Source organism: Postia placenta (genome assembly GCF_002117355.1).
Source record: "Postia placenta MAD-698-R-SB12 unplaced genomic scaffold POSPLAscaffold_2, whole genome shotgun sequence".
NCBI lineage: Eukaryota > Fungi > Basidiomycota > Agaricomycetes > Polyporales > Adustoporiaceae > Rhodonia > Rhodonia placenta.
In genome coordinates this window covers 3,329,552-3,353,871 of record NW_020169833.1, presented here as the reverse complement: position 1 = coordinate 3,353,871, position 24,320 = coordinate 3,329,552, and the positions used below count along the sequence as shown (strand labels likewise).

The 24,320-nt window shown below is 55.5% G+C and overlaps 9 protein-coding genes across 9 annotated transcripts; 5 read left to right on the top strand and 4 right to left on the bottom strand.

The window, feature by feature from the left end:
- Positions 1-456: 456 nt before the first annotated feature.
- POSPLADRAFT_1053333 (hypothetical protein) lies at positions 457-1,491 on the top strand (the record flags this gene model as incomplete). Its single annotated transcript, XM_024480384.1, has 4 exons — positions 457-777; positions 847-909; positions 959-1,026; positions 1,080-1,491. The coding sequence occupies 4 exons, from the start codon at positions 457-459 to the stop codon at positions 1,489-1,491; spliced, it is 864 nt and encodes a 287-aa protein (XP_024343507.1).
- Positions 1,492-5,985: 4,494 nt separating this feature from the next.
- On the bottom strand, positions 5,986-7,442 carry POSPLADRAFT_1053332 (hypothetical protein; the record flags this gene model as incomplete). Its single annotated transcript, XM_024480383.1, has 2 exons — positions 5,986-6,746; positions 6,803-7,442. The coding sequence occupies 2 exons, from the start codon at positions 7,440-7,442 to the stop codon at positions 5,986-5,988; spliced, it is 1,401 nt and encodes a 466-aa protein (XP_024343506.1).
- A 923-nt stretch (positions 7,443-8,365) lies between these two features.
- On the bottom strand, positions 8,366-9,556 carry POSPLADRAFT_1038703 (hypothetical protein). Its single transcript, XM_024477431.1, has 4 exons — positions 9,279-9,556; positions 9,124-9,220; positions 8,878-9,071; positions 8,366-8,822 (listed from the first exon to the last, which is right to left on the bottom strand). Exons 1-4 carry the CDS (start codon positions 9,522-9,524, stop codon positions 8,388-8,390), a joined length of 972 nt encoding a protein of 323 aa, XP_024343505.1. The 5' UTR covers positions 9,525-9,556; the 3' UTR covers positions 8,366-8,387.
- A 3,219-nt stretch (positions 9,557-12,775) lies between these two features.
- On the top strand, positions 12,776-13,093 carry POSPLADRAFT_1053330 (hypothetical protein; the record flags this gene model as incomplete). Its single annotated transcript, XM_024480382.1, has 2 exons — positions 12,776-12,937; positions 13,004-13,093. 2 exons carry the CDS (start codon positions 12,776-12,778, stop codon positions 13,091-13,093), a joined length of 252 nt encoding a protein of 83 aa, XP_024343504.1.
- A 510-nt stretch (positions 13,094-13,603) lies between these two features.
- POSPLADRAFT_1031629 (hypothetical protein) lies at positions 13,604-15,721 on the top strand (the record flags this gene model as incomplete). The annotated part of the gene is made up of 3 exons (XM_024476803.1): positions 13,604-13,639; positions 14,237-14,898; positions 14,953-15,721. The coding sequence occupies 3 exons, from the start codon at positions 13,604-13,606 to the stop codon at positions 15,719-15,721; spliced, it is 1,467 nt and encodes a 488-aa protein (XP_024343503.1).
- Positions 15,722-16,004: 283 nt separating this feature from the next.
- On the top strand, positions 16,005-16,722 carry POSPLADRAFT_1064843 (hypothetical protein; the record flags this gene model as incomplete). The annotated part of the gene is made up of 2 exons (XM_024481859.1): positions 16,005-16,372; positions 16,493-16,722. 2 exons carry the CDS (start codon positions 16,005-16,007, stop codon positions 16,599-16,601), a joined length of 477 nt encoding a protein of 158 aa, XP_024343502.1. The 3' UTR covers positions 16,602-16,722.
- Positions 16,723-16,997: 275 nt separating this feature from the next.
- On the bottom strand, positions 16,998-17,375 carry POSPLADRAFT_1053328 (hypothetical protein; the record flags this gene model as incomplete). The annotated part of the gene is made up of 1 exon (XM_024480381.1): positions 16,998-17,375. The coding sequence occupies one exon, from the start codon at positions 17,373-17,375 to the stop codon at positions 16,998-17,000; it is 378 nt and encodes a 125-aa protein (XP_024343501.1).
- A 671-nt stretch (positions 17,376-18,046) lies between these two features.
- Positions 18,047-19,144, bottom strand: POSPLADRAFT_1166677 (hypothetical protein). The gene is made up of 5 exons (XM_024487930.1): positions 19,009-19,144; positions 18,767-18,904; positions 18,465-18,711; positions 18,305-18,406; positions 18,047-18,242 (listed from the first exon to the last, which is right to left on the bottom strand). The coding sequence occupies exons 1-5, from the start codon at positions 19,092-19,094 to the stop codon at positions 18,201-18,203; spliced, it is 615 nt and encodes a 204-aa protein (XP_024343500.1). The 5' UTR covers positions 19,095-19,144; the 3' UTR covers positions 18,047-18,200.
- A 690-nt stretch (positions 19,145-19,834) lies between these two features.
- POSPLADRAFT_1131997 (hypothetical protein) lies at positions 19,835-24,171 on the top strand (the record flags this gene model as incomplete). The annotated part of the gene is made up of 10 exons (XM_024484159.1): positions 19,835-19,926; positions 19,988-20,313; positions 20,377-21,185; positions 21,507-21,888; positions 21,934-21,998; positions 22,730-22,876; positions 23,259-23,296; positions 23,645-23,706; positions 23,761-23,858; positions 24,142-24,171. 10 exons carry the CDS (start codon positions 19,835-19,837, stop codon positions 24,169-24,171), a joined length of 2,049 nt encoding a protein of 682 aa, XP_024343499.1.
- Between the last annotated feature and the right edge of the window lie 149 nt (positions 24,172-24,320).

Here is a 24,320-nt window from a genome sequence, read left to right as displayed (position 1 = left end):
ATGCACACACACATACTATCGCATGTGCCTCACTTTACACTCATGGTGTTAATCTTCCACATCACTTCCGGAGTGAGCGAACCGGCGTGGGTGACCTAGCCACTCGGACCCTAAGTTGGCAGGTGGCGAAATGACCACGGAGTGCGTGGCTTGGGCCACGTTATTATGTCCCGATACATTTTGGTGATTTAGCAGCTGTGATTGCACATCGGGCGCGCAGAGTCTCTTAGACTGTGTGCAGCAGTGTAACAGACAAGTTGTTGGGTATGCGAAGCGACCAACGGTGTCGGGCCGCCATGCCATAGATGGGAAATGTCGGGGGACACGTGATCGATGTGTCGAGGTGGTTCGTCCGGTGCCCTTGTCCAGCTTCCGCTTTGACATTGTTTTCTTACCGGTCCCCCATCATCTCTATCATTATCCTCTTTCTCTTCTTGCCACCAATATCACTTCATCATGCCTGCCGCTCGCTCATCGAGGCTTACAAGTCGGCAGCTGTCGGCCGCACCCTATTCTACGTCGAAGCACGCGCCCCCTGATGACGCCGACATCATTATTCTATCTTCAGATGACGAGTCGTCGTCGCACACCCCCAAGAATTCACTACCGAAAAGACACAGGTCAATCACGAAGCAGAAGGGAAAGGCCGTCATTCCCCCCTCCGCAGATATCCTTGAGATATCCTCCTCCGATGAGGCTCTTGCAAAGACCTGCAGAGCGAGCATGTCGAGGGATAGCATTTCCTCGCTGAGGGCGCAGCTTAAGAAGGCTCACGATGTGAGTTGGTCAGATTTGAAATCCGCGCGTTCAACTGACCAAGGACCGTGGCGCTGGCGTCTCTCTCAGGAAATAGCCCGACTAAAGGCGGAAAGCCAAAAGAAGCAAGCCCAACAGACGCGCCCTAGTATTGTACGTATTCATCTCGCCCTGCCGTGTACACATACTGATGTCCTCTTAGTCGCTTTCTGAGCTGGAGGAGCTCGTTACGTGTGAAATTTGCACGCTCAAGATGTGGACACCATATACGTATGTCCCCCATCTCATGTTACTACGCATGCAGCCGACTTCATTCTCCCCAGCCTCCCTTGTGGACATACCTTCTGCCAACCATGCCTCACAGACTGGTTCAATACCACGCTCGCTCAGCATATTACCAACAACCCGCACTACAATCCCGCCGTCGTCGCTGCCTTGCGCGCGACACTGAACGGCCCGAACGTCCCAGCGGGCCTGCGGCGTACGTACGAGGCGCAGATTGCCCTCCTTGAACACCAGCATCCCCCACCCAGCTACACATGCCCCACGTGCCGTACGGTTTGCAGGACAAAGCCCGTTGAGGTCTACACGCTCAAGAGCGTCGTGCGCAATGTCGCTGATGCGCTCAGCGAGACAAGCCCGCAGAAGCGGACATCGACGCCGGCAGCAAGGACGCGGAGCGGGGCTGTGCGCGCACCCGAAGGACCTTGGGACGGATTCTTTCCTCGAGGCTAATCGTATTTGGTTGGCGGTTGGCCGGCATTCAGGGCATGTCCATTGCAGCAGGATCTGCTATCAAGAGTCAAAAAGTGTGTAAGTTACAATCGCAAATAGAGGTCTCCTTGCATAATATTACCCTATGCCGCATTCATGGTTCTCACTGTATTTGGCACTGATATCGCATTCCGTCTGTAGCAATGGACGCTGACTGGGACTACTCGAAACGATGCTCATTTGCTATGCCATTAAGCACGGCGTGATTACAATGAAGAGACCTACTTATAAGCGGTACGTGCTTTTATAATCAAGTCCTCGGCTTGCCAGCTGCAGGGTTGCCACCGGTCGCAGCCTATATACTTTGATGCACCTATGGATATGTTACGACGATATACCCCAACTGTTGCTTATATGAACTGCTGTGATACGATCGTAAATGTACACGTTGGTGCCCACTCAAGAATAGCGATTGGCGGGCATGGCCTTTGTGCACAGTTCGACTTGCACGTTCAAGTTCCTGCTTTGGCATCAATGACATCTAGCTGCTTCTCATCGCAAGAGTACGTAACCCCTTGATCGCCTCTAAACTTGAGCGCACCAATACTTAAAAAAGTATCAGACACTCGACGTCGCATTGCATACCATCGCAACGGAAGTCGATGTCGGGTTGTGCACGACGCATACATGTCAACGTGACGGAAAATTCAGCCGCTGCACACTCAGTTCACTATCGCGAGGTAGAAATAGAGCCCGGCCTCAGCATACGAAGTTTCATTGAGCTACAAAACTTGGGCATTATCAGCACAGGAGGCGGCGGAGTGCCCATCCGTGGGAGCCCTCTATATCTGTGAACGGGATGCGCGATGTGGTCAGAATCGGACGTCCAGCTCACCAAGTGCGCCACGGTTAACCCGTCCTAGCTATACATATATGTACCGGCGGTCAGTTCGTACGTGTTCCCCGTCATGATGGTCACGTCTGCGAAGGTTGGTACGTCAAGTCCGGGCTTGAGCTCTACGTGCTGGTGGCACTAGTTGTTAATGATATAGTCGAATGCAAAACTGGCACCTCCCGGCGCGATCGCGGTGTCCACTGCGGGGCTGGATAGTGTGCCATCTCTTAAGGACTGCTCTTGACCAGGCCGTCCATCTGAAACAGGAACGGGGAGAAGAGCATCGTAGTTGTGTGCAGGTAATGCATCGCGAAGGTGGTGTTCGGTCTCTGGTATTCTCACTTCATTTGCCCTTGCTCATATATCCTTTGTAGGCGGCTCTCTGACTCTTGCTTGTCCCCGATCCCGATGTGGCTCCGATATTAGTGTGCCCGCCCTCTATGTCTGTATGTGGTGTTTTTTAATGCTGCTATATCGGGTCTTCGAACAAGGAAATTGTTCGTCATCTGCAATGATATGAACGCCGTACTGGATTGCATCCAATTGCCAGGTATAATCAGTGGAAACACCCTGAGGCGCATGGTATATCGTACCAGCAAGCCTAGTAACAAATATCCGACTTAGGCCGCTTCAAAGGTGTGTGGTCCGATGAGACTTCATCGCTATCCGTGACACTGCTAACTTAGGCCGCCACGGTATGGCTACAGAAGGGCTGCGGTATATAGAGGGTATCCACTTGCAGTCCATCTGAACGCCGAAGTGCCTTTTCGTTGCGCCTTATGCTCTTCGACATTCTTCCATTGGCAGGATAGAAACATACCGGTATCTAGCATGGCACACCGATTCCAGACTGCAAGCAATTATGTTTCCGTTTTATGGCACCTTTTGAGATATGTCATGAGTTACTGCCCAGGAATCAAGGGTTTGCTTTCTGAGGATAGAATTGGATCGGTCTCGATTTACACTTTCCAAATATATGAGGCCTTAGTACTTGTCGTCACCCTTGGCTATTACCGCGCGCAGCGGAGCTACTTAGTTGTAGTTCAAATCATCCGACGCGCCGACGCGCATCACGTAATGGGGGTACGCGTGGGGAGAGGGAGACCTAGAAGGGGTCGCCAGTGTTCATGAGTTGTGATGTGTTTTTGGAAGGCCCTGCACGCCAAATTCCACTATAAAGTCCTATGAGCAAGGTGATGGAATACTGGCAACGCCATTGTGTTGATGAGCTACTAGTAGTGCCCATGCGTGCGAAGGGGGTTGTACACCGATGCTATGGCGGTATAGGACCTTCTGGCGGCAAATTATCTGGGACTGGGCGTCGCTTGAATAAGTAAATCTATGTTTGAGGGATCCTAGACTCGACGCAGAGAGTTTCTACTGGAAAGAAATGTCGTTGACCTGAAGTAGCTCTAACTTGTCTGAACAGGACCCAACATCAATGTCCGCCGGGAGTGATGCATACTATCATCATTCTCACCTTCCTCGAATACCCCGGCGTACTCGTGATTCACAATTTGCGCCTCCGATGCACTTAGAGAGGGCCCTTCGTCCTCCATTTGGGCCGCACACTGTTGTCTTGCTCCCGCTCGGCCTGGTTGGCTCGCTCAAGGGTGCTCATAAATGCACACTGACATATTGGTCGCGCTGCTCCTTGTAGAACATCTCATCGTACCCTCTTCAGTGGAGGCGCTTGAGCTGTTCCGCCATTCTCCTTGTCGATTGCCAAAGCCTTCCGCTTGCCGCTTCGTGTCACTATGCGTGCCTCGTCTTTGGCGGTAGGTGTGATGTTAGTCGTCAACTTGGACTCTTCCAGGCCGCACGAAGGCAATATCGGCCGGCTTGTCTGGCACAATATTCGTTACTCGAGATGTGGCTTCTGTGGAGTCGTATGCGATGGATGCCGTAGCATTTGTGCCACGCCTGTTGACCTGCCGTGTCAATCTATGGGTTGGCAAGGGGCATGATCTCCTCGCCTGAGGTCAGTGTCAGTCCCAGCTACAGCTTGCGCTGACGAAGTTGCACGAGGTAAGCAGGGCGTTTCAAACACCATATATGGTGCCTTTTACGGCTGCATTCCTGCCTTCGCAAGTCGGACCACTACTGCGTGCTCCCGTGGAGAGAAGTCACGAGGCGCAATCTCAGGCTGCACATCGTCGCGTACTGCCTTGGTTGTACCCTTTCGCTTTCCACAGGCATTCTTCTTTCCACTGGATTCAGAGGTCCTACTCTGTCTGGGGAAGTCCCAGTTTTGATGCTGGTGCAGATGCCACAGCATCACTCTTTCCCCCATCCAGTACATTGGAGGGTCAATCACCTGTGGCCTGGGAGCTGTAATGCTAGCAATGAGCAGAGGCTCGAGGGACATGGATTGGAGCACGTACCAAGCACTCTTTGGACCAGCGCGGTGGTACGGGATTCGACACTTCGCCCCAAAGAGCGGAGTGCGCCAGATGTGAATGGGCATAGAACAGCTTCAGTGCAGCGAGTGCCAGAATGCACTCGCATTCGAGCTGCTCGCCGCTACAAAGGCATTCACCTCCTCGACTTCGCCCAGGCGTGGGACCCCATCAGGATGTCGGAGCCAATGGTTGAATGGCCCTTTGCACTTGGCCATCTCGGTGGTGTATGCGCATGAGAGGCCGTCAAGATATTGGGTGGCGAGCAAGTGGCTTGCCGTCATGAGACGGCCCTGTGCGTGCTCAAGCATAGGCAGATGGGACAGTCTTGAGGACATGTGACTGCTTTGCCGCGGGTTTTTGTGCTGGTTCCGGGAGATCCCTGATCGGCGAGTTTGGGTACCTTACGTAGGACGTAGGGTACTGCATGATATGCTCGACAGGTATAGATGTTGGTCGATATGAACTCCGGAATTTAACATTAGGATGGTAAGAGACGGCACATCAAATCTGTGGCAGGTCGCAGGTTGTGGGGACCAGCTCGACGAGAAAGTGGTAGGAATCAGTGGAAAGGCGGGTATTTTATACTTCCTTGTGGCTGCGCCCTTGAGTATGTGCACGGCCACAGAGATTTCCTTTGTTTCACTCTCGTTCGCCCCTTCCGGAACGACAAGGCCTTCCGATCAAACGAAGGATGCGTGGTCTGACAATCCAATCTCAGCGATCGTACATCCTGCGCAGGCGAAGGTAAATTCAGTACAAAGCAGTTTAGAATGCATGCAGTATAATAACGCCTACACATTTGCACCTGATTGCTCATAGTGAATTGCGGCATGCTCAAGATCGGTCCTGCTCATGAGAAGTGTGATTCTGGATTAGAATATTGTCCCCTAAGTATCAAACATATGCAGCAGTGTCAATATTAGTATACACTAGTTTCATTATCTTGTCCGATAGTACAATTGCGACCGTGTGGAACAGTGAAGTATGTCGGTGCGTGCATTGACCTGACGCAGCAATGATCGAAGGCACATAATTAAGAGGTCGCGGGTCAGCCTCCGTGTCGCCTGCAATCGAATGCGAGGGTTGTCTTTAGGCGTGCGAGTGCCTTGCAGTAGCACCCTTCTGGAGGAAAGCTTGGCAGTCGTTAGATAAGAATAAGTTAAGGCAGCCACGTCGAGGCTAGGCCGCGACTGTGTGCGGGACTGGCGTCGGGAACCGTCAACGTGTCCGACTCTTGGCTGATGGCCGCCTCGCTCTCTTCGTCGGGCGCGCTTCAGCGTCCCCCGCGTGCGACGTCTGCACCTCGGCGTCATCCTGGTCGGCTTCCGCAGCCTTGCGCTTGCGGCTTCGCGTGATCATCTGCACTTTCTCCTCGTCGTCATGCTTCCCCGTTGACGCCTCTTCCACAGCAGTGCTCGATCCCCGACGGTCCGTACGATTGGCTCGCGCGGGGATGACGATTGTGCGCTTTTGGGGAGCCTCTTTGGGACCTGCTATGGGAGGAGTAGCAGAAGAGGAAGACGGCACTGGTGCAGCGGTCTTGCCACGGGTTGTTGACTGCCGCGCCGGTCGACGCGCTGGCGCTGTGCGCGATGCCTCCACCGTGATCACATCTACTTCGGAGGTTTCATCGGCAGCTGGGGCCGCCACGACATTGACGGCGCGCGCGTTCCCTCGACTGGCTGTGTTCTTCGTACGCGGCGCCCTCGCACGGGCGCGGGGCGCCTTCTTTGGTTGCGCAGCCGCTGCTGCCTTGGCCGCCTCCCGAGCAGCAGCCCTTTCTGCCTGGGCCGCCTCCCGAGCAGCAGCCCTTTCTGCCTCGGCGGCTTTCTTTTTGAGCTTTCTAAGGTATGCCTGCGTCGCGGGATGCGCGTCATGTTGCGCGGGGAACGCGTCAGCCTGCCGCCAGTAGAGCTGCACGGTCATCTGATCGGGCCCCGACCAGCCGACCGGGGAGACGATGAGCTGCCTTTTGCGATCTGTGCGCGGGTCGTGAGTATCTCTTCTGCGTGCGAGCGGATAATGGGATACGTACAGAGTAGCTTGCATACCAGGTCGATGGTGCGCTGGTCCATCGGGCGCCCCCACAAAGCAAGATGCGCTGGGTGCGTTGCCTGCGTGTACAGCTTGAGCGCTGCCAATGCGAGGACACACTCGCAATGGGTCTCGTCCAGCTCGGTGCCGATATCGAGCAGCGCGTTGACTCGGCTTACTTCGCCCAGCCGCCTGGCACTCAGAGACTGCACGTGCCAGTAATTTGGTGGCGCGCCGTTCACCTTTCGATATGCCCGCGTGAGGCCGTCGATGTATCTGTCGACATGCGGGTGGCACACGGTGAACGTTCCGTCCGAGAGCACTCCTGGTGAGATCTCTGATACACGCTGTGCGGGGGGTGGGGCAGGGCTGCGCACGCGTTGTGCAGGTTCCCGAGTGCTTGATGAAGGCCTGAGTGAAGATGGACGCGCGGGTATGACGCGGAACAGGGTGTTCCGCACGTAGGATGTCGGGTATTGGAATGTGGGATCCTCAGCGGAGAAGCCGGGTTCTTCGTCCTCTGTGTCGTCTTCGCGTATTGTGCTTTCTCCACGCTCTGTGCGGTCTTTGCGTGCTACGTGCACCAGAATGGGAATGATAGGGCGTGGGCCGGTTGTACCTTCGTAGGGTGTGAAGCTCATTATGTTGTCTTGTCGTTGGTCGTCGGTCGTGGATCCGTGTTCGTCCACAGTAGTTGTGCGGAGAGTATGGCGGGGAGTACGCCTGGTAAGGTATTAAATGAAGACGCTTGTGGTACAATGCGCTGCCGGAGCACGGGGGATAGGGTACGTAGGCGGTTTAGATGATTAGAGGGTAGGTCGGGTGCAGTGGCACACCAAGCACGGGCAAGCATATATGCCACTGCCACTGCATGGCCATGGCCCGTCGATCGATCGTGTCCACCGGACGCCCTTTGTCGCTCTCCTTTGTGTAAGTACAAGTCTATTTGTCCTGCGTCCTAGTACGACGGCGCTTGACAACGGCTGGCCCGGTTCACTGATGAACGTAAGTACAAGGTTGCCAATCGAGCTATGGCCGCATCTGGGGAAGTCAGTATCTTGTGTCCGAAACAGCCATAGTGTGCTTACTCTCCGCACAAGCGCATGTTCGTGTGACTTTCATTCTTCTAGCCTCGACAGCGTGAAGAAAGGACTTGGTTGTCGCGACTTCAAAAGTCAGAGTACAAACAAAGGGTATTAACTGGAGCGCCAGGATGCACAAGAAAGAAAGTAAGGTTCTCTATAATTGTATTCAGCAGCGTGCCAAGCTAGACAAACTAGCTCGTATGCGATGACAATAAAAGACTCGCTTGCTCGACAGCGCGGACAACCGGCCGGGAGCATCGTGATGATCGGCGCATCAATTGTTATGTAAGTGCGATCTGGAGATGTCAGATCTCGCTCGACCCACCCGGCAACTTGCACCAGTTGTCTGGTAGTGAATGCAGCCAGATGCATCGACGAGCCGCGGAAGAGTATTCTGTGCTAACGTGGCAAATCACTAATGTACGCCCTCATAATATATTGTACAGACATCACGATAGCACAGGATATTACTCACACCATTGTGGACACGGGGGATGCAGGTCATTGTACAAGTAGCCCGTCTGCATGCGCGTCGCGCACAGGCGCGCCCACGAACCGCTTTACGAGAGGCTCCCAGCAATCTCGCGCCATGACCATGTGCTCTCCGGCACAGGTCTCGAAGGACACCGCACCGCGCTCATCGAGCGCACGCAGCCCGATCCAGTCCTCGACGTACAGCGGCTGCAGGCGCATTGGCACGATCGTCTTCTCCTTCGAGCCCGTGCCGGGCTCGGCGTACGACCCGAACCAGCTGCTCTCCTTCGGCACGACGGTCTTGTCCTGCAGGAACAACACCAGCACCAGCTTCTCGAGCGAGGCAAGGCGAGGTGCGTACGAGCCGTTGGCAGCATCGGGGATCTCGTTATTGATGTCGGCGAGAAAGAGGTTCGAGGCGAGGTACATCGTGAGGCGCGCGGGGTCGCGGTAGTACTGCGCCTGTCCAGCCTGCGTCAACGGGAACCACCGAGATGGACAAGAGGAAGAGACGCGCCTGCACAAGGTTGTGCTGTGCCCATTCGGTATAGACGCCGCCCATCGCGGCGCGGCGCGCGAGCTGGCAGACGACGTCCCACGGGCGGCAGCCAGGGATGTCGGAGATGCCCATATGCTGCGAGCCAAACGTGACGAGGTTGTAGACGGGCGGGGAGTTGTAGCGCTCGACGTATGCGCGCAAGAACTGGCCGCCTGGTGGACCTGAGCACCAAGATGCTACCACATGCTGACGGATATACCGTACCTTGCGAGAACCCCATGGCGTCAAACCCTCCCGCAAGCTCTGTAATGTTAGCCAGCTGCTCTGAGACGCGTTGCACTTGCTCGTTCACGCTCCCGTACTGCTTGCTGGTCAATTGCCGTTGCACCCCGGGAAGAACAACACGTGGTGGGACATACAAAAGTCGCTTTCTGATCCTCATCCAGGTTCTCGTCCAGGTAAATTGAGTGAACAAAGATGCCAGGGTGTATGTCCTTAATCATGGAGATGAACTCAAGTATCCCAGGCGAGGCATAGGAGTCGCCAAGCCCGTGCCATATCACAAGAGGGCGTGGTTGCGAGACACGCAGTAGAGCCGGCGAGCCCAAGGCGCCAAGAAACACATTCATAAAGAGGAGTATGCAGGTTATAAGTCCTCGCAACATTTTGGAAGCTGCCAAGTGCTGTGCGCGCAGAGAAGTCCGGCTCATGGTAGGCGCCCAGAACGGGAGGCGGGATTTCCAGAAACGGCAAGCGTTAATAGGCGTCTCTTACTATCCAACATGCATCACACCTGCAAACTATAGTTTGAAATGCACTTCCTTGACTGCTACTTGGAGCGCGAAAAACTGTTGCCGACGGCTGCACCTCCATTGGGCTTTTCCACACAACTCAAGCTTTGGACATTGACTTAGTGTATAACGATCCAACGCTCTCACAGCTGCGATGACATGCATTCGTCTCCATCACACAGCTTGTCCACCCCCGCTGTACAGCGCACCATCATTGCGTGTATCCTTGTCCTTGAAACGTGCTTCATCCTGTTGTAGCCGTGGTGCACCCAGCACACACAGAACAGCCGCGCTGTCCTGTCGCTTGCCCACGTTCTTAGGAGAAGATCCGAAGCGCCGATGAGATAGGGAAGTCGAACGTTGAGTATGCTCAAATCAATGCGCTCACGAGTCAGTGCTGGTTCAGCACGTCGAGCTCTTACCGTCTTTAAATGACAGGATCTTGTATTAGCTCCCCACGACTGGGAAGGCTGCCAGACTAGCAGGGTTACATGACACTGTGCCTAGCTACATTGCAGCTAAACATGCGTGAAATCGGACAGTAGCACGACCATATGTCCGGCCGACGACGACAGCATGCATGTATTGCATGTGGCGCAAGCCGAATTTCATTTTGACGTCTGTTGCCAATTTCACACTCATGTCCAAAAGTACCCACGCAAGGCAATATGGGCGTAATGGACGCGTGTCAAGCCTATCATGGAGCATGTAATGAGGACAGAACAGGACCCCCGAATATTGAGGAGGAACCATGATCCCATTCCGGACAAATCTGGGCGATTTTGGACCCTGATCCCTGATCTTTTCCCGGACAAAACCAGTCTGTCGTAACCCTCATCCCTGGTACGATTTCCGGACATACTCCGGCCAATGCCGGAAGCCTGATCCGAAGACGGACAAGCCTGCTCCGCGCTTATGCTTGGCCAGGTTTGAACGTCCGTCATGTGACATGCATGCGGACGATCCCACGACGTCGCGCTCGAGGATAATATATTGAATGTTAGTATTTCTGCAGCCTGCACATGTCTACTTATAGTATCAAAATGTGGGCTCATGAGCGGCCGGTATTCTAAGTGCTCGCATTTCGTCAGATTGAATGTTTTTTGCCATCTATATAGTTCACATCACATAACTACGGACGAGCGCATTCTCAACAATGCCACTTTTTCTGAGCACCCCAAGCTGCCTATCTCGTATCACGGCAGTGAAAATGCTTGGTGCTGCGCGCAAGAAGATAAAGAAAGCGGCCACCTCTAAAATCACACAGGTCCAGGGGACAAAGGTGCTTGAACAGAGTTCATGTTGCGATGCTACATAGCACAAGTCCGAGTGTCCAGTCCGCATTACGACGTCAGAATCGAAGTCGGGGGCGAAATTGTGTCTCTGGGAACCCTGATCCATCATTTCCGGACAAATCACCGATTTTCGACACCCTGGTCCAAAAAGATACAAATTCCGGACATTTTGGCCGAAATCAGGCGGCAGCCTGATTTTTTCCGGACATATCAGGCCGAAAATCGGAAATTTCTGCCGTACAAATCGACCAACTTTTGAGAAATTGGGATCAGGGTTCCCCCCCTATATTCGGGGGTCCTGACAGAACCCGTACTTCTGCCACTAGAACACTCTACTCCGACCGCGCGTGCGTGGGGACAACCCGTCGTCTGGGCGGAAGGGAAGACGCTATTTTGGTTGGGGATATGCGGACCTCGTCTACCAATCATATTCCCTACAAATCAATGACCGCAACGTGAGTGAACTGTATATGACGCCGCATCGAGCTTCGTGATCGTGCCGCTGCCATTGGGCAGTCAGCGTCATTTGCAGGGACTAGAGTTCTGGAGTTGGCGGCGACGATCCTCTGAACATACGTATGTCGTTCCCACCACTGATGGAGTGGGGTACGCGATGGTTTTGGCTCGTGCGTGCGTCGTTTCGACCCCGGGCTATGCGATAATGGTCCTTCGAGGCCACTCTGTATCTGCATTCTCGCGCGTCTAAACCCTTGTCACACCTGCCGTTCAGGTGCGCCTCGATGCGGTCATGATCCACGCACGCTGCATACCCACGTGCCTGCTCTATTTGAATACATACGCACCAAGGCGCATGTGCGCGCGCGTTCTCTCTGGATATCCGCATAGAGGCGCTAAGAATTGCATTGCGGCTAGCTATGTGCAGGCACGCGGCTTGCGTCCCGATCATCCCGCCATGCCTACCAGCTACTACGCATTGCGCATCCGCACCGCGTTGGTGATGAGGAGACTCGGAGACGTCTAAAGTAACAACAACAGACCGCTCAGCGACGACATTCATCTCGCAGAGGATCCTGGACGCTGTGGTGGAGTGGTCGGGCGTTGCATGTATTGGAGTAGGCGCCGAACGCGTTTCCAGGAACCGATCACAACCGAGATCTGACCGGGGTCCGAGCCTGTGGAAGCCGTCGGCAGGCGCTCTCGGAGTCACATCCACGGAGATGTGGGACGAAAAGGCAGTTACTTGCTTGCAGTCAGGGTACTATGCACTACAGCCTCTGGCGGGCACAGCTCTGGTGCGCCAATGCGAGAGTATAAAGCCGAGCAACTTAGGCAGGATGGTCGGGAGTGAGCATGACAGACAGGAGAAGTATCATTTGGATGTCCATGTGGCGCGGTCGAGACCAGAACTCGAGCCTCGGTCCATGATTACATATGTCAATGCGGAGTCTCGGGCAACAAATGGACGAAGCGGGGGGTGGCCGATGGATCCATCAGGTATGTTAGAACACTGGACGGCCATCCCGAGCCGAGGGAAGGTGCGCGTTACGCATCGCTTCAGCGTGACGCTATGTTGGCGGAGGGTGCATAGCCTCCTATGAATGCATCTCGCAAGTTTCAAATCGGCAGTTTTGCACGCCGACCATTCAATCAGTGCTGACGCAGACGGGCTGTCGGTCTGGGCGCAGTTCAGTGCATGTGGTGTACGGGTGCTAATGGGACGCTCGCTACTGGGTGTTAATTTTCGAGTGCATGAAGATGTAGAAATGCATGTAAGGGGTGTGCTCCAGTTGGATGCGGGGGCGTCCGGTATGGAGAATCCAGCCTCGGTCTGCACGTTCCCCGGAAGGCGCATCAGCCGTCTCCGTTCTCATGCCTCCGCACGCACGGTCCATCATTCCGCACCGCATTCTCCCTGCCATCGTTCTCAGCCGCTCCGTCCCTCGTGCTCTGCGCCCGCGCCTGTGCTGCGACGTCCCCCGACCGCGCCGGCGATCCACGCCGGATGCAGCGCGCTCTCTAGAGCTTGCGCCCGTATGTGACGTCGAGTGCGCGCCATGAAATTAACTGAATCGTCCCGCGTCCGGTGCTTCGCACCAGAGAAGCGCTTCCTCTCCATTCGAGGGGCCACCCCCATCGAAGGCTCGTGCGCGCCCAGGCGCCCCCACGTCTGCAGGACAGAATATCTAATGTGTATATGAAGTGCTGCCCGCGCGTCGGCTGACTGTGCTATGCATTCCATGCGCAACACGCTTGGATCATTTGATTCTCTACGGTGTGCGTCGGCACCCGAAATGGATCTCCAGCCACACGCGCGGAGGGTAGTTGCCTTATTGGGTGGAACATATCGTTGACGCCATCGATCCGGGTGCCCCGAGTAGGGACGGGACGGATAGCGCAGGATAGAAAAGCGGGGGGCTGCTGGATGCAAACAGGACGATTGCCAGAGGCTGCTGGGTGTAGCAATTCCATGACTCCAAACCGATGCTCTTGACAGGCATAAAACGCTAGCAATTCTGCTAAATGTCCGTGACGCGTGACACGGAACTTCAAGTAATTCAAACGTAAAGCCTGAACCCGATGCTGGTGGGTACCCTTCCATTATTCCGCTGCAGTCTCCATTCTCGCGCTGAGTACTCGTTGGGTTGTCCGCTAGTACGCCACCAGTGATAGTCACTGGGCATAGGCGCGTAATGCATTATGCGCACTGCACGAACTAAGCTCGGAGAACAAGAGGTACGTGGCGAATACGGCTTGAGCACTCAAAGACTGATGAAGCCTTGTGTAGATCGTAGTATCTTGTGCTCGCTCTTGGTTACGGTTGCGCACAATAGCACATAAATAATGTTAGCGACGGACACCTACCTCTGAGACGCGATGAGAAATGGTTGCGGCGTGTAACAATTGAGGATTAAAGTTCGGACTGAGTGTGACGCGTGACGGGATGGCAGGGGCGATAGCGACAGACCCAAGGTTGTGGGTTGAGCGGCAAGCGCCGGTCGAGCCGGCGTGCACCAGCTGCCCAAGGGCGTTGGCCCTCCGCCGACCGCCATTGTCGCGCACCTCTTTCTCTCCCACCACCATCATCCCCTTCATCATGTCTCGCGACGCGCGCACCGTCCCCGCGTCCTCCTCATCTTCGTCGTCGTCGTCGGCCGATGGCAGACATAAACGGTGAGCACCCCGCCACCACCGCCTCGTGGCCGTCGCTCATCTCTCGACAGGAAGTACCCCCGCGCGCAGCTCCTCAAATGTCTCGAGGTACACTACTTCCCACCCCCTCTCGTTGCTCATCCATTCCTCGATGTACCCCTCTGCTCACATCGCGCATAGATCCTTGGTCCTATCACCCCTCTGCTGCCGCACGAGCTCCCACCATCGCCTCCCGTGTCCCCACCACCGACCACTGGGTCCAAGCGCAAGCACGACTCGCATGACGACGCCCACAACAAGAAGCCGCGAATCAGCGACCCATCGACCAGCCGCCTCCCCCCAGTGCCGCCATTCCCACACCCGCCGCGCCCGGGCCACGAGCCTTCCGAAGATGGCGAGGTCCGCGAAGACCTCCCTGCGTTCCACACATCCCTCGCCGCGGCGTCGAACGTGCCCGTGCGACGGCCACGGCGATGCCCACTGCCTGTGGAGCACTTTCAAGAGCTTTATCATCGGTACATGTACCACGGGCGGCTACTGAAGCACTCGAGCCAGAAACGGCTAGACTCGACGTTCCAACCCTCACATCCTAGCTACAAGCCGCTGGCGGACCCGCCGGCTCCGGGGACGTCGTATCATAAGTACGGGCACCTGTTCTCACGGCTCGAGCGGGTAGAGTCGCTGCTCTGCTTCGCATATGCGTTCTGGGCAAAAGACATCGCGAAGAACGAGTGGGATCAAGAGAGCTGGGAAAGCATGGACAACTTCATAAGCTACGTCAAGGAGGAGTGGCAGCTTTCCAAGGTCACAGACGAACGCGAGAGAACGTTCATCGGCCTTATGTACGCGTCTTCACTTTCCATCTACGCGTTGTGTTTACTGACTTGATACTGTAGATACATGACACAGGCATTCATCGATGGGCGTGCAGTATCTTACTTCGCGAAGCACAACTACTCGGCTGCCGAGTCTGCGATGCAGGTAGCGCTAGGTCAGCTGGATCTCGAGAATGCGCGTAACGGACGGGGGTCAGCTACTCAAGCCGTACATCCGCCGCCGGTGACGTCAATGCTACCGTCCCCGGCCAGCAGCGCTGGTTCGACACCAACCAGCGTGCAAGGGACGCCGAATGCTTCGGCGAGTGGTTCAACCCCCGTCCCCTCCTCCGCTCCTGCTCCGTCGCAGGCTCCTGCCCTTGAATCTTCCTCCAAGAAGAAAAAGCCGGAGCTAGTGCACTTCTACGAATGGAAGAACGTGCCGGATGCCATGAATACATTGGTAAAGACGCAGTCCGTCGCGCAGCTCAGGAACCAGAGCCGGTCGTTGAAGATGGTCGGATACTACATGCAAGAGGCGCAGCGGTATCTGACGCTACCAGCGATGGCGCGCCACTTCCCGCGGACATTCGCGCGGATGATGTACAGCAGTTTGGCTCCAACGGACGAGAAGGAGCCGGATGTCGAGGACGAGGAGGGCGAGCTCTTCTGGCCGGGGAACCCTGCTACGGGCGACGGCCTTGCATGGGTCTGCGCCATGGGCAAGGCGATGGTAAAGGAATTCGGCAAGGCGTATGGCTACAAAGGCATCGACGGCATCGTCGCCGGCCTGAATGTCCCGCCACCACCGCCGATCAGACCGCCCAAGTCCTCTGTACCACGACGGTGACACGCGCCCGCCTCGATCTCGGTTTGTCTTGCCCTACTCTGGAGTCCCCTTGGAGGTCGCTCGTCTTCTGCATGCTAGCATTGGCGATCGCTGCCCATCTGCGCCCTCGCTTTGACTTATCTGCATGGAATCCTCCTTGGATCGCACATCTGGTCGTCTCTGGGGTATCTGTTATCTGCACTCACCCGCAACCTCGCGTTCTGTGGCGGAGTCGACAATACAATCCCCGCATCCCTACCGTCCATCTCGCTCTGGCATCATCGAATCTCCCAAATGTATCACCATGTCGTGCACGGCCGCTCATATGTGCACTCTGTACACTATCTTCTGTAACGCTATCGTCGTCCCCATCGTCACACCGCATCATCAAAAGCCTACGCTCGCCACGCCCCCAGCCATCACCGCCGCTGCATCACACAGCCTAGCGACGCTGTCGCGCCTCGGACCCTGGCGTCGCAGGGGCCATAGTGCACCAGGTGTCTGCCGCGGGCCCGGCGGCGTACCCGCGGCGATCGCGTCGGCGCTGTCTACCCACTGGGGTGTCGCGCAGCATCAGCATCGGTGCGACGTCCTGTACCCCACGTCACGTCTCCCGTTCTTCCCTTCGATGCCCGCTCTCGCTTCCCGGTGTCTCGTCGTATGTCCCGTGTCGTCGCAAACACACATATCCCGTCCGCATTCCGATGTCACATATCATACCCACTATATCCCTAATCTTATCGCCTCCGCACATTATTCTGTCGCATACTTACATTTCGCATCGTTGTTTAGAACTCCCGCCCGCGCACTGCCCGACCACCTTCTTGCATGCTCCGGATCCCACCCGCCCCCATCCCGTTCCTCACTACCCGCGCATCCCCCCATCCCATTCCATCCTTGACGGTCGGACTTTCTTGCGTGCCCGCGTTCGGTGATTGGTTGTGCCTATTTAATCTAGTCTCTCGGATTGGAACATCGGAATACAGAGGAGGCCGCACTTGGCGCGTCTCGCCGTTGGCCGGAAGGAGCTTCCCCTGCGTGCCTGCTGCCATCTGTGTGAGTAAGTATGCCTGGAAGGCATGGGTGTCCGTGAGTTCAGGTAAGTTCACAGAGTGCTTGTTTCGGGGGGCGTAGATCGGCGCCATAAACATTGTTGTGGCCCAGTTGGGGCGCTCGGCGGTAAGGAAGCGCTGCTTTAGCGTCAGGTGGGGCCTCTGCGTTCGTGCCGCCCGTCCCGCGTCATGCATGCACCGACCGGCGCGCGTCCATTCCTTCCTCTCGCGCCGTGTGCACACCGTCACGCAGGGCTTGCGCCGTCCTCCGTCGGCCGTTCGCGCAGCGGCGCGCGTGTGAACTTGAAGCCAGTGCCCGCGGAGTCTGCCGGTGCGTACAGATGCACTTTCCACGTCCGCGTCCAGACACGAAAGCCTCCATCCGGCGTTGATACAGATCTCTGGCTATAGATAGCGCACTCGCTCCGCCGGGCCCGCCAGAGCCAGAGTCTGGGCGCGTCGGGCGCTGTGAGCCCTATGCGAGTGCGACCTTCGCACTGGCGTCGAAGCATGGGTATGGGTGTATTTCGAATGCTTGGAGCGTCGACGGGGCTGGTCAGGCCGTTTGCAGCAGACACGCCGATCAGGAGCGGACCCGCAGGCGCCTTAGCTGACCGTGACATCGTAAGAACAGCAGGAGCGGTGCACCGTGACAAGAGTTCTGTCCCGGTGCACCGCTGCTGCGCGATATCGGCCCCGAGCGCGCATGCGGGATCGATCCGCAGGGTGTATTACACGATGACCTAGACACTATCGTGCCCGTGAGGCCGATCGATGACACCATACGCTTCAGACGCGCTGCGCAGGCGCAATGCGCGATGTGTGTATTATATGTCGGCGGCATGGCGTGTCGTGGGCGGGAGTCGGGCTGACAGAGCAGAAACCCTAAAACCGCCATCCAGGACTACCAGATTGCAAAGCGCGAACGTGACTGGCATCATGCAAGCAGGCAGGGATTGAGTTGCGGGAAAACTGCCCGCGGCAGGCGTCAGGAGATGCAACGTAATGTTCGGTAATCAGAAGATGCACTCAATTCCCCGGCAGGCAAGAGAAGCACAAACAATCACACGGGGACTGGAGGTTGACAGATATCGCGGGGCTGAACAAGCGGGGACCAGGGGATCGCGGAGATGGACGGCGTTGATTGACAAACAGACGTTCGGTTCAACCACTTACACCGTCAAAGCAGATATATGCAGCACCTGTACCAACTGTATTGTGAGACACCAACGACGCACCTATGATATTGTACAATGTGTCTGTGTGGCATGATCGCCTGTCTTCGCTGAAGCATCTCGCGCAGCGCCATAGCATTCATATGGGTAACATGTTGCGTCATGGTCGTAGGTGCAGTAGAGATGGAAAAAAGAGAATGCAAGAGACACCCATATGCGCCGCGTACAGCAGCTCCGCCCCGAGTACCCCGCAGAGGGTGTGTAGAGTCGGCTTTACCGGTTGGACTTTGCGACACGCTCGAGCTCGTCCTTTTTCTGTAAAGCGTGGTATGGATGATCAGAGATCGAAGCAAGGACAACGGCTGTGTTGGGCCCACCTTGATAGCGTACGAGTTGGATGAACCCTTCGCTGCATTGATGAGCTCGTCCGCCAAGCACTCTGCGACGGACTTGACGTTGCGGAACGCCGACTCACGGGTCTGTAGACCATGTGCTCAGCACTTGCGCACAGGCAAAAACAGCGTAAATGATACGTACACCGGTCGTGAGCAGCGAAACCGCCTGGTTGACGCGGCGCAGAGGAGACACATCGACGGCCTGGCGACGGACGGTACCCTGCGAACCGATACGCGTCGAGTCCTCACGGGGACCGGTGTTGACGATGGCGTCGACGAGAACCTGGATGGGGTTCTGGTCCGTGAGGAGGTGGATGATCTCGAACGCGTGCGCGACGATGCGGACGGCGAGGAGCTTCTTGCCGTTGTTGCGGCCCTTCATCATCAGGCTGCGCGGGGGCTCGGTCACGCGGGTCAGTGGGAGGAGGCAGGGGGCGGACGCACCTGTCGACGAGACGCTCGACAACGGGCATCTGCGCCTTCTTGAACTGCTTCTTGGCGTAGCGGCCCGCGGTGTGAGGGAGGTAGACGGCATGGCGGATTTGGATGTAGTCGGTCAGGGAGATGTCCTTCACCTCAACACTGCACAGCCAAATTCGTATCAAACGAAAGAGCGTGCGGGGGTGGAGAGCAGGGCCTCCGGTCAGTATTCCGCTCGCAGGCGTTCAGCGGGCGGGGGCACGCACTCTTGTGTGTCCCACTTGCCGAAGAGCTTGACCTCTTGACCGAGGCTGGAGATGTCCTTGGGGAGAGTTTGTACTGGGCCGGCCATTTTGTCTTGAGGGTGAAGGGTACCTGGCGAACGGAAAGCCGGAGGATGTGAGTGAGAGCGAGGACGATGCCGAAGACGATGAGCACGCACCGACTCGGAGGCTTGTTTGCAGCTGTTGTGGGCGCGGCGGGTAAGGCAAAACAAGGTTCACGCTGCAGCGGAGGATGCCGTGGTACTGTACAGTCTTCAATTCGGGCGCTTGCTGTACGCGGGGTGATGGGCGTCTGCGCGATCGTGCTGCTGCGATGTCGTCACTACTGTATGACCACCGCTCTTCTGCATATGTTGTGTTTTCATGACTTCGTGTTCATCTTGGACCTCGGAGGTTGGTCTCTCTCATTGCATTGTCAACCCGAAACCGATGAGCTGGATGTCCATGACCGACCAGCCTTGTATTGATACCTGTCTCTGGTTTTCGGAATACTTGGCACTTGAAGTGCTCGATGCCAGGCTCTTGTTCGTGCGTGAGGTGACAGCAAATTACAGACCAAGCGCGTACATTGTCATGGCCGTCGTGAAGGTTGAGCTTGAGGTAGAAATGCGTGGAATGCCAGGTTTGAGATGAGCGCAGACGGATGTGTTCGATTGATTGACAGGAGCGAAGGTGGATATGACGTGCGTCTACGCTACGTCCGTCGATCGTCCTTCTCTTTCACGACGCGTCTGTCTCCCAATATGGCTATCCATAAAGCCCGCCGTGTCTGCTCTCGACGCCGCCCTCCCCTCTGTCCCCAGCCCATATGTTCAACGACCGCATTCTCCGTGTCGTCTACATCGAGTCTGCCCTCTCAGAACGCAAGATATATGATACATTCGCCGCGTGCGGTAAAATGTGAGGCGTCGCTACCTCTTGCATGCTGGCCCCGTACTAAATGCACGCATATACCCACCAGACAAGCGATCCACGCCTCCGACTCATACTTCCTAGAGTTTGCCTACGAATTCAGTATGAGACAAGCGCTTTCCATGAATGTGCCTGGGACAACCGTCGCTGCCGTCGCCTCTTCCCCTGCGTTGATAACACGCTTCAACGACATCCTACCTCCTGCGCGCTCCACACTTCCTCTCTTCTTTCCTTCACCATCTCCCGGTCCCTCCCCAGTCCCTAGCACTAGCTCCAGCGCACAGCCGGCACCGACTACGCGAGAGCCAGGACGTTCAGCGCAGCCGCGTGAGCCTCTCGTGCTTCCCGAGCGACCCTCCTATGACCAGAAAATCGGTGAGTCCGACGACTCTGTTGCTACCGAAGCCGCTCTTAAGAGGCGTCAAACCCGCCGTGCAGGCAAGCGTGTCACAGCTAAAAGGCAGGCGTCACGATTGACGCAAGTACATACGGGCCCATCGTCATCCATATCCTCCGCATATAGTCAGTCGGAAGCCCAATCGACGCAGTCTAGTGGCGTCCTGCGGCCATCGAGGACCGCGGCCGAGCATGGGAATGCAGAGAGGAGAATCCCTGTCTCGCAGATGAATGCAACGCCTGTGGCTGCTTCCACGGCAGTGTTCCCCTTCCCTGCTGGGCAGCTGTCTACCGCCTACTCTCATTTGCACAGTATCTCCCCTTCTGCGTCACCGCTTGTTCCAGCGTCATCTTCCGTCCCGAGTACAGGTTATAATACCACAGGATCCTTTGCCCCTCAAACATATGGGCCCACACGTCGTCAAAATGCGGATGCCATGGATATCGATGGAGACAAGGAGAACCTCACTATATCTGAAATCCCTAATCCCTTGCTGCGAACTGGGAAGGACATAATGGCTATCTCATATCCGTCTCCCTCGAGCACGTTATCTGCACCCCTTTCCCGTGGTAACAATACACCATCGCTTGGCAATCAATCGACTAATTGCAGTACGACGCTATCCACGACCACTGTTCCGCAGCCTGCTGTCCCACCGACCCCTTCGCCCTACATTACGCTCATTTTCCGCGGCTCACAAGTGAATGTGGACCTGAGTACACTCGAAGACGATCCTACGGGTATTATTACTGTATTGCATACGACTGCAGCGAGCGCGCTCGAACGTGACAAGTGGATGATCGTTGCGGCGACCTATCGTGGCAGTGGGCGGCTGCAGGCAGCGCTCGCGGTAGGTGAAGAGATGGTGAACGGTGCGTATCTAGGTTCTTTCGAATCCCTGTCCCTGCTATGGCCATAGTTACGACTTTGTTGGTTGTATATATGCAAACCGATGTGTGTGCTGACGCGCAGACTTCTTATAGTGATGACGGCGCCGCCAGTAGCTTTGCCCATCACAGACCTCAAGCCCATTCTGCTGATGATGTCGACCTGCCACCGCGACCTTGCCAAGCAGATGCAGGCAATGGATCCCGAGAAGAGCGCAGAACATACGCGTCGGGCAGTGAGATGTCTACAAAGCGTATATGGCCTTGATGTCCCTCGAGAACAGGCCTGCGCGACCCCGCTTCCCGCTTCGCAGAGCGAGAAAGAGGGGCGTCACTCCTTAGCAAATACCACGAACTTGCCCCCGCACGCGCCAATACCTGTCTCTATTCCCATTCCTCACACTGGCGCCGACAAGGCTGGCGGCGTTCAGGAGGTCGTTGGGCTCGTGGAACTTCGTTCGGCGAAGCGACGCCTGGAGGAGGAGTTGCGCACGGAGCGGGTTGTCCGCCAGCGGCTAGAGGGAGAGCTGAGCGATTGCGAGGCCGCTCGAGTGCGCGCGGAGGCGGAGAAAACAAAGGCGGAGAAAGGGAAGGAGCTGGCGGAGGCAGCGCGTGCGGAGGCGGACGGGCGCGCGAGGGAGGCGCAGGAAGGAGAGCGTCGGGCGCGTGAGTGTTTCGCGAGACTGGGAGCGTTGTTCACGCGTGCAGCAGGGGGAGAGGTGGCGGTGAATGGCGATGGTGACGCGGGGAGGTCGTTGTGGAGAGGTGCGTTCGGAGTGGGAGTTGCGGTGGATAAGGATGCATAGGTACGGTGCCATTTCCGTTCCCTTGCCTATCCATCCCATGGCCTCCGCAATAGCACCCGCACCCGCATCCGTTTCATTGCCATGACATAGATGCAGTATCATACATTTATCACTTGCACGTCCCTCTGGACATCCCTTTCTCCATTTTGCATGACGGACGCTTTAGCATGCGTGTACCGTTACCTTTTCCGCATCTGTATCATGGATTGCATTCTAAATCTGTATTGTACTCGTCTGACGCTGTCGCCGCGCATTTCGGAATCTATACCATCCGGGTTCCTTGCGGCGATGAGCCTTGTTCACATGCCAAGCATAGCAAGTTCGGCACCTCGAGTGCATGATTGCGAGGAATGTCGACATGATCTGGCAGTAATGCATGGATGTGCGAGTCATTGACTGGTTAGCTACTGAAGTAATGACCATTCATGCGACATGACTTGAAGATTTGAATGTCCAGTCTGGTGTCTTTGCCGTTTTTGGGTGAGGTCTCGACCACCGCCGAGGACCCGGGGCTTAAGCGCTTACCTCGGAGTCATAACCCTCCTAGGGCCAATGGCAAGTCAACGGTCAATGTCTACTATATCCAATGATCGGGGACATCGACTGTACATCATTGCCCACTGGTCAATATTCACAAGCCATGGAGACGTGGAGATTCGGTGTTGATTAATGATGTTTGGATCATCTATCCATCAATCTAGGCACGACGCTCTGATTTGGCGAATATGCATGGAGGCGTCGACGCTGAATTTCATATCCGTTGTGGCGAGGCCAGCGCCGCATTTCTGCGTTTACGGACAGCGTGCGTTGTGACCATGGCTAGCATTCTGCTTCTCGCTGGTATGTCGGTCGCACTCGGTTTACCGCTCAAATAAATTAGACCTACTATCATTTGCGACTAGGTTTGGAGTATCACACGTCCGGATTTAGCATTGCCCTGTCTCGAGGGAACGAACACCTTCCGCAGCGCTCAGCATAGCAAGCATGGCATCTGCGATATGTCTGTCGCATGACCTATCAGATCCGGGGTTCTGCCCCGCCAACCATTGTCGTATATAAGACGGTATGGAGGAGATGCACCTCAGCCTGGTCTCCTCGGAATCGCTCACCCATCTTCGTCGCGCAGTCTCAGAACTGGTTTCTTGAGCGATGGTAGGCTACTTTGAGACGTCTGTCCATTAGCTCCTGTTCTCTCCTTGTCGGGCGCTGAGCGAACCGACACTTGTGCAGACCTCCTATCCAAGCCTATGGTCCTTTCGCGATCACAAGTACGTGCTCATTTCGTGCCAAATGGTATCATAATTAGTGATTTTTTTGCGATCACCGTTTTTGAGCCCTGATACTCTATGAGCATCTGTTGGTTCTGCCCCGGGAGATCGAGCTCATCTGGCTCAAGAAAAGAAGAGGACCTGCGGCGATCTTGTATCATCTCAACCGCCTGGTTCTGGTAATCTGGCTTGTAGCCTACAACTCTAGGATCCGCGCGACCGATCAAACACATACCGTGAGCTGCTACTCAAATCGTGAACTATTTATGGTTTTAATAAAGACGTTGTTGAAGTTGTCTGTATTGCTCTCCGCTTTGGAGCACGGATTCAATCTGATGTTCATGGCAGATGCACTATTTGGGGTATCACAGTCGAGGTCATGACAGTGTTGCTGTTCTTGATATCCGCAGGTCAGTTGAGGTTGGGCTTATACATTGAGTGCTACATTATGCACTTCCGTATAGTGTTTGCAGCTATCAGAGTATATGCTGTTAGCGGGAAAGGGTATATTCCTACTGGTATCACTTTGGTGTTTGGTATCATACCTATCATCCCTGAATTTGTAAGTTCCCCCTCCTCCCCCCTCGATAAATTTATTCAATGAGCTGGGAATTATCATTGGTAGGACATCATCGTCAAGACAAGATATGCTGTTGTAGATTCACCAATGTTGAATGGTGTATGCTATCAAAGCAATCCTTGTGATGGTTTGCTTTGCGGGTAGGTGGTTTTGTTCAAGAGCCATGCATGGGCAGATGAGGCTGACTATTACCAACAGATGTACGATAGGAGTTCATTTCACAATTACTTCCTCTGCTGACCTGTCATACTGTGATTAGTTGCAGCGACTCTTTTCCCCCGCATTTGTGTCATGATCTCTGACTTCATAGTCCTATACATGACATGGTATTCGACTAGAAGACTAGGAGTGATTCAAGGAAATACTCTGGGGAGATTTCTCCGTAAAGAGGGTGTGACATACTTTGTGTAAGCCCATGTTGCATATCAATAAATCAATCAATGA

Bases quoted from the DNA above. Each gene is read 5' to 3' on its own strand.
- POSPLADRAFT_1038703 (XM_024477431.1), bottom strand. From the start codon at position 9,524: ATGTTGCGAGGACTTATAACCTGCATACTCCTCTTTATGAATGTGTTT. The intron at 9,221-9,278 runs GTATGTCCCACC...ACCAGCAAGCAG, and splicing joins AGGATCAGAAAGCGACTTTT to TACGGGAGCGTGAACGAGCA. The intron at 8,823-8,877 runs GCGCGTCTCTTC...CAGGCTGGACAG, and splicing joins CACAGCACAACCTTGTGCAG to GCGCAGTACTACCGCGACCC.
- POSPLADRAFT_1166677 (XM_024487930.1), bottom strand. From the start codon at position 19,094: ATGGCCGGCCCAGTACAAACTCTCCCCAAGGACATCTCCAGCCTCGGT. The intron at 18,712-18,766 runs GTGCGTCCGCCC...GCCCCCGCGCAG, and splicing joins GTCGAGCGTCTCGTCGACAG to CCTGATGATGAAGGGCCGCA. The intron at 18,407-18,464 runs GTACGTATCATT...CATGGTCTACAG, and splicing joins TTTCGCTGCTCACGACCGGT to ACCCGTGAGTCGGCGTTCCG.